The sequence below is a fragment of the Lactuca saligna genome, chromosome 6 (assembly GCF_052625555.1).
Source record: "Lactuca saligna cultivar CGN05327 chromosome 6, ASM5262555v1, whole genome shotgun sequence".
Lineage (NCBI taxonomy): Eukaryota > Viridiplantae > Streptophyta > Magnoliopsida > Asterales > Asteraceae > Lactuca > Lactuca saligna.
The window spans coordinates 123,389,911-123,398,302 of record NC_136422.1 but is presented as its reverse complement, the minus strand read 5'-3'; the positions used below and the strand labels follow the sequence as shown (position 1 = coordinate 123,398,302).

The 8,392-nt window shown below is 30.1% G+C and overlaps 1 protein-coding gene across 2 annotated transcripts; it reads right to left on the bottom strand.

Annotated features, from left to right (window-relative positions):
* Positions 1-1,324: 1,324 nt before the first annotated feature.
* On the bottom strand, positions 1,325-7,972 carry LOC145001394 (xanthohumol 4-O-methyltransferase-like). Of its 2 annotated transcripts, XM_078960762.1 has the most exons (3): positions 7,818-7,972; positions 4,978-5,770; positions 1,325-1,694 (listed from the first exon to the last, which is right to left on the bottom strand). In XM_078960762.1, the coding sequence occupies exons 2-3, from the start codon at positions 5,722-5,724 to the stop codon at positions 1,398-1,400; spliced, it is 1,044 nt and encodes a 347-aa protein (XP_078816888.1). In that variant the 5' UTR covers positions 5,725-5,770; positions 7,818-7,972; the 3' UTR covers positions 1,325-1,397. The 2 variants fall into 2 exon arrangements, with proteins under 2 accessions (XP_078816888.1, XP_078816889.1); XM_078960763.1 differs by lacking the exon at positions 7,818-7,972 and having other exon boundaries at positions 4,978-6,216.
* Positions 7,973-8,392: the final 420 nt, after the last annotated feature.

Sequence of the window (8,392 nt, the reverse complement as noted above, 5' to 3'; positions counted from 1 at the left end):
TTTTGTTTCATTTTTATACAAAAACTTATTTGTCACGGATAAAAATAATTTAATTTAATTTTTTTTTTACAATTGTTTTAAAAGTAAGTATCTTACTGTTTAGTTTTATTTAGGTTGAATATTGATTTTTTGCAGTTTGATTTTTTTTAATCGGAATAACAAAACTATTTATTAATTTTATTAAATTGTAATATATATTATTAATAAATATGATTTTTTTAGTTTTGTTAATTTATATAAAGATATATCATATTTGTTTTTAATTTGGAATAATAGTATAAGATAAATTTCATAAATAATTTTGTTTTTCTTTTTTCTTTTTGGTTTTCATTTTAGCTTAGCGACTTTTTCTTTTCGTATAAAACTTTGATTATTATAAAATTTATTATAGTTTGAGTTGGGAGTCTAGTAGCTTTATTGTTTTGATATTAATACATATTTTAGGTTTAACGACAAGTTTATTAAGAATAATATTTTAATAAGTTTTTTTTCATACAATTATATTTACACTTTAAAAAAATTTATCTCTTAAGTTAGGTGAAGGATTTTTATAATAATATTATAGAATAAAAAAATGTTACATTTTCTATTATTTCAACTTAATAGTTTATATATATATAATAAAAAAGAAAGAGAATTAGATAAAAAATAATAATAACAAATATTTTTTTCGGAAAACAATGTAATCGTTAATTAATGAAAATGATTAGTTGATAGTAATGATTAACCTAAAATATATTAGAGTAGGGTGGAATAGGGTGGAGTGTTCATAAGATCACCCATATCTTAAATACACGGCATTAAGATATTTATACTTGTTATTTCCATCAACTAACACTTTACAAAACATGAAGATATAAACTGTAAATATACCTAAAACATAAAATATATTACAGAAACATGAGGAAATTTCCATCTAAAACTACAATCCTTTCTTTAGACTTTAAGTAAGAGTAGTGAAGGTGCTGATATGGATTAGAACATTTAAGATTAAAACTCCACTACTAGTTGGCCTCAACAACAGTTAAAAAATTTCTTATCACATTTGTGGGGTGCTAATATAAAGTTTCAAGGGGCTGATAGATTTAATATTTGTCTTTTTTGCTATAGTTGTTAGCAGGGCTTGGGTTTATTTATGTACTACTCTGTGTGGTTTTAGTTTCACACTGTACTTCATCTCTGTGTTCTCTTTTTTAAGCTTGCTAGTGTCTTACTAGTCTGCTGTTATTAATAATATATATTCTGCAGTTTAAAACAAATAATACAACATGAAAAAATCTATACACAAAGACAAAACATTTCATGAACTGTTTGGTTTATCATTAATACATTAGGAACAATTTCCAACACACATAGAACCTCAGCATTCAACAAGAAAACTTTACGTTACAAATTAATTATGGAAAAGCCTCGATAATCGACACAAGCGCGGGTATCTTAATAATATTGTAACGACTAAAGCCAGATTCACCAAGAAGTTTTTTCCACTCGTTTTCAGATCGTTCTCTTCCACTAGGAAAGAATGCAAACATTACTAGATCAAATGTAAGGCGTGTGTAGTTGAAAGGATCATCTTCAGTTGAGTGTTGCACGATCTCCACAATAATGACTTTTCCGGTTTCTTTAGGTATTGCTTTTCGACAATTTTTAAGTATCTTAATGCAATCATCATTGCTCCAATTGTGCAAGATCCACTGCAAATGCATTGAAAAACTAATATCATTGTGTATACCATAACATTCTTTGTTGTTTCATTGTCCATAGTTATACAATCCCTTAAGAAATAAGTACCTGTGTAACATTGTAATTTGCATGCTCGGGATCTAGGGTTCTATTTGGTTGTTGGAATTAACAAATGATATGGGCTAAAGATACTTCTTAATGATTATTCAAACTGTTAGCATAATAATAAGTTTAATTATTGGGCTCTTTTGGTATATATTAGACTTTTTTTCTAGCCCTTTAGCGTAGGTTAACCCAAGATGACTTTTCTATTTACAGTCTTATTTAACTTTCTTTGTAAATATAATTTCCCTTTTCCAATAATGAAACCATAGTTGTTTTCTCTTTATATTATTACTAGTTTAAAGTAGTTTACATAGACAATCCGCACCAACACTCAAGCAAAACTAAATTGTCTACTTCTCATGTCATTTGGTAAAAAATTCAAATCTTTAAGTGTATAAATTAGTTTCAATGTTCGTCAATATTGCTCTAATTCAATTCCACTCAATTCAAAACTAATTGAGCTTATAGAGCTTTTCAATGACATGAGAAGTCGAATTAGAGCAATATCTACATTAGGGTAGCTTTTCAATTAATTTATTCGTGCCCCTCTCATCACCACATCAGCATAGCAAAAAGCTTAATTAATAAACATCCATAACGAGGAAGTTTTGATTGCATAGCTAATTTATGTGCCTTACTCATATCAATTTATAAAGTAATTAAGTATTATATATATTATTAAAATTATGAAAAAAAATCTCTTCATTGAGCTTATATATTTACAAACAATATGAAAAAGGTTTTCAATAAAAAATTAAAGATATCATTATAGTTTGTTTTTGTTTTTGTTTTTTATTTTTATTTTTATTTATTTTTGTTTATTTATTTACTTTTATTTTGATTTTGAAGAACTAGTATTTCACCCAATAAGACGCTTCGGTGTGGGCAACGCGGAGAACGGTTATCTGAGGTGGCACGCGCCATAACGCGGAACACCGCCGCAGCTAGCCGTTATGAGGCGTTACGCCATAAGCCGTGACCATGGTAACGAGTTGTAACACGATTTTTTTGACCGTTGTAAATTTACTTCCGTTGAAAAACGGTAATATTACCGTTGATTTGTAAAGAAAAAAAATTTACTACTTTAAAAAATTAAACTATATAACTACACATACATCATTTTATTTATACTTCTATTTCTCTATATTTATCTCTATTTTTCTATATCTATCTCTACTTCATTCAAAACAAAAAAACCACTATGTATCAAAACCTGAATACCCCTCCTCCGAAGACAAACACATCCACTCCATTAGGTTTTGCGGGATATGAGGGATACATGAATCTTCTAACCTCCCAAAACTCACCACAAATTCCATATTCCGGTAATTTTTTCAATCCCGCCTCACCCCCACTACAATTCCCTACCTCGCCATTTATGCAACAAAATGCAAACATTCAACAAAACCTTTTTACCACATTCGGTCCCATGCGCCAAATAGTCACACAACCCACACCCACGCAAGAACCCGTTGTCGGGATGCAAGCTGGTGGTAGTCAGTGAGCATCAGGAAAAAAAGGGAGACCAAAAAAGAAAGGGAACGAGGTCGTTGTCGGGACGGACGAAACGGAAGCACCTCCAACATGGTGGACACCGGAGGAAGAGCATGCGTTGGCGACGGCTTGGTGCGGTACTTCAAAACAACCAACTATAGAGAATGATATGAAGAGAGTTGCTTTTTAGGATGTCGTAATCGTCAAATTCCACACAATTTTGAACAAGGGTGACACGTATCGCAATAATGATATGCTTAGTGGCAAATGGACTCAAATTAGCCGGAAGTGCACCAAATTCAATTCCATATACAACAAACTTTCTTCGCAACGTCAAAGTGGTGTCAATGATTTCGATGTGTTTAGAGCCGTGAGGGAGGAATATCACATGCAAATGGGGCACGTATTTGATTATGAAAAAGTATGGGAGTTAGTGAGGAAATATCCAAAATAGATGAAAACACCAACATCATCGGAACAACAATCAAAAAGGTCTCGTGGTTCGGGTTCGGTTGACGTTTCCGAAGGACACACGAACATCGACCTCAACGCGCACACCGATGAGATCCCGGATGAGTTTGACGACATCGAGGAAATCTCTCTGCAACGATGACCCATGGGGCGCGACAAAGCGAAACGCGCTCAACGACATGCGGAGAAGAATGAAAGTCGGCTTCGAGAGCACGAGGAAATGAAAAAAAAAATCGACGCCCACACGGAAATCGCAAATAAAAGATACGAATTGGAACGGGAGCATTTGGATTTCCTTCGTCAAGAAGCCCAAGAAGATCGCATATCGAAGGATTTGACAATTCTTACGACAAACGAACAAAATTTACCACCGAGACAAGCTGAAGTGATACAGAGGATGAAGGCACAGATAAAGAAAAAATATTTGGGCGAAGAATAATTTGTCGGTGGTTTTTTTTTTTTTTTTTTTTTTTTTTTTTTTTTTTAAATTATTATAACTATCGTGTGTTTTTTTTTCAATTTTTTTTTTTCGGTTTGTAATTTTTTTTTTTTTTTTTTTTTTTTTTTTTTTTTTAAGTTTGTATGGTATTTTTAATTTTCTGGTTAATGAAATTATGTTTTATTAATTTATATGTTTTTTTTATAAATATATGACATATATTAAAAATAAAACGAATTAGAAATATATGAGTAAATAAAAAAATAAAACAAATTAGAATAATAGAAATTAAAACATTAAAAAATAAATAAAAAAATAGAAAATAGTATTTGTTATCCCATGTTATTTGGTGTTGCCCATTTCCACCCTTGGTGTTATAACACCAAATTGTGACTAGGATGATGAGGTGGACAATTTGGGTGTGATAACATGTAATAACATGCTACCCACACCTAGTAGTCTAAGTTTCTGAGAAAGCTACTATTGTAGATGCTCTAAGGTAGTAAATACAGCACAAAATATAATAGGGCTGACAATTCTTGACACGACACGAAATAAATGGGTTTGATTTGAGTTTTTCAACCCACCAACCCGCGACGTGCCAAAGCGAACACGATACGATTGTCACGCCTAAAATATAATAAACAAATCAAGTCTTGTTTATACATGTGTGTGTGTGAGTGTAATTTCACATTTATAATCCGTACATGATCCATAATTTTTCTACATCACTCTTATTCTAAAGATAAAAGATAATAACTTCATGAACAATTAACAAAACTTACCTTCATGAAGATCGTTTCTGCAGGAGGGATGTCCTTAAACATGTCACCAGCAACATGAGTAACTCCATCATATATCGGTGCAGTGGAAATTACATGTGGCAAATCAAAGTTAATACCCTTAAGATGTGGATATGTCTTCACAATCTCAGATATTGCGACACCAGTACCACCTCCAACATCCACCACACTTCCTTTCGACCCAAGAAATCCATCCTTGTAAACTGAGATGATTGCATCCATAGTGATCTTAGCAGTACATGCCATACCCTCGTTGAAAATTCTATTGAACCCGGAGTTAAGCAATGCAAAGTCAAAGAATTCTTCTCCATGGGTATGCTTAAATGCCGTACCACCTTCTTTAACTGATTGACTTAGCGCATTAATGGGCAAACCAATGACTGGATTCGTAAACATCATAACCAATGGTGCTAAAGTCACGTTTGTACTCGATAACAACAACTTAGAACAGTGGTTCAAGGAGTAAACTGTTTCTGATCCCTCGCCATCTTCTTCATCGAACACCTTTCTGTAGACCATGAACCTCATGAGTCGTCTAAGCCCATCAACATCTATGGAGGGAGAGTCGATGCCACTTGCAATTTCCGACAATGTTGTAGGGCGATTGTTATTGCTTATTATGTCAGGAATACGGAGCTCAACACAACATCGTAGAGCCATGCCGTCAAAAGCTCCGTATAGGTACTGCCATATTTGTGCCTGGCCTACTAGCATTGCATCGTCCTCCATTCCACTTTGAATGTTGGTCAATATTGCTCTAATTCGATCTTGCACTCTTCAGCAGATAAGAAAAAGTTGACGAGACACGTAAAATGGCATGGTCTTAGACGATAACTAATGGAAACCAACGTGGGTCTCCATCTATATTTCAATTATATTTTTAATAAATATGTTCACTGTTCACCATTTTTAAAAAAGATATATGATGAAATGTGAAATTATTGTGAGGAAGTCAGTTATTTAGTTCATTAATTAATTGCCAAATTACTAATAGGGTCCTTACTAATTTTTACGAATAAGATGCTAGGGAGAGTTCATGGATCTCATGAACTGCGTGAATCCGTACAGATTCATAGTGTGGATCTATAGAAATTTCACATCATAAAATTTACAGGGTGAATCTGCACATATTCATAATATGAATTTAAACAAATTCACGGTATAAATCTGAAAAGATCAATTTTTTTAAAATAAAAAATGATATCAATGGATAGAGGATAAAAATTTATAAATTTATATATTTTTAGTTTTTTTTTTGATGAAAAAATTACTCTAAAAGTTGAAAAAAGATTTGTTCATTAGTTATAACTTCTAAGGTTTAAAATGGTTCCTTGTTGAATCCAACTATATATATATATATATATATATATATATATATATATATATATATATATATATATATATATATATATATATATATATATATATATATATATATATATATATATATTCTAAAAAGAGTAAACATTTTGCTATTTGTCTTTGTTTTTTTTTTTTTTTTTTTTTTTTTTTTTTTTTTTTTTGTAATTTTTAATTTCTTTTCTTATACTCTCTAAAAATGATATATATATATATATATATATATATATATATATATATATATATATATATATATATATATATATATATATATATATATATTTTACACTTAAATTTAAATTATTTTTTAAGTTCTTTAAAATTAGCATTATTATGAGAATTTGAAATTTAAAGTATTTCATAATCAATTAAGTGATCACTGACAAAAAGAAATAATCAATTATAAATAATTTCCTCTTATATTTATTTATTTTTTCTCATTTTTTACATATTTGTAAACATCCTTTTATAAAAGAAATTAAAATATTTTGATTACAATTATTATCTATTCTATTTTAATTTATTGACCATACAACATAAAATCTGAATTTTACAAACATTATATATAAAAGTTGGGAACCGTACAAATTCATTGAATTAATCCATTGCGGTTGAACTAGATTATTGATTCATTGTTCGGTCACAATTAAATTAAATCTTGTCATCTTTTATCTTTCAGCATTTTTCAGATGTTATACTCATATTCCGTGAATCAAAAACAATGTTCTTATATAATGCAAAAGGTGTAATGCAGAAGGTGAACTTAGAGCGTCTTTAAAAAAAAAAAAAAGTCTGATTTTATATCGGTATAAAAAAATGTTTGAGTAAAATTTTTTTAAAAACAATTTATAATTGTTTGGAACCTCTAATAAAATATTTTTTGATAAGTCAGTTACCCCTTGTTTATAAAAAAACTCATTATTTAACCATTTAACGAAATTGACATATATGCCAATTAACGTAAACCTACATAACACAAAAACATGTCTATAAATTAATAAGCTTATTGCGTTTTGACACTGGATAAACTTAGCTAGGTACTTTTTTTAAATTTCCGTTTTGATACCGCTATAAATCAATAAACTCTAAGTTAAAATGTTAAACTATAATTTAAAAGCTATAAATTAATAAGCTATAATAAATTAATAAGCTAATTTAAATAAGCTTTCATAAACACCCTCTAAAAAGCGACTAAAAAGCAGGCGGAGAAGAAGGGAAGGGAGATTTTGTCAGCTGTCCCAACATTAGCTCGCAGTTGCTTTGGGGAAGACCATAAGAGATGGCCTTATCTACATCTAAGCTCAATAAATTCATAAATGCACTTATTTGTAAATTTACAATTGACAATTACGACTCATCACAAAATAGGTAAATAATTAGCTATAATATCACAGCATCATATATTTTGGGTTATATAAGATTAAGTTACAAACATAAAACTAGGTTAGAAAATATTTACTCACAATAGGAGGAACGATGGTTAGAGTTCGGTGTTTATTTTATTTTGTAGATCGGCAGTCCACAGAGAAACGAACGACTGAGAGTATCAGAGAAATCCAGATGTGTGTGTCTAGCAGAGGGGAGGAGAGAAAATACAGTAGTTGCCAAGAACCTATGGATTTTGATATGCATTTAAGTTGTGTCTTTTAAAGAAGAAATATCTATCACATATTTATTATTTAAGTTTATTGTCTTTTTAAAGAAGAAATATCTGTGTTTTGCACATGTGTTTTTGTTTTTGAATTTAATATTCCATGATAATGATAAAAGCACACGTTTTTTCTATGTATTTTTGTTAGGAATTTAATTAGTCCACGAGAAAGATAAAAGGCTTGATATATCGTTTATTAGAGTTGTAGACAACCGAAAGAATACACGGATAAATGTTTGCTCATGTTTGATCGTTTAAGTTAACCGAACAAATGAACAAAAATGAAAAAATAAGCAATTGAGTTTTCTTGTTCATGTTCGTGAACATGCTAAACGAACATAAACAAACATAGCTAACGAAACATAACTGAACATATATTGAACATAA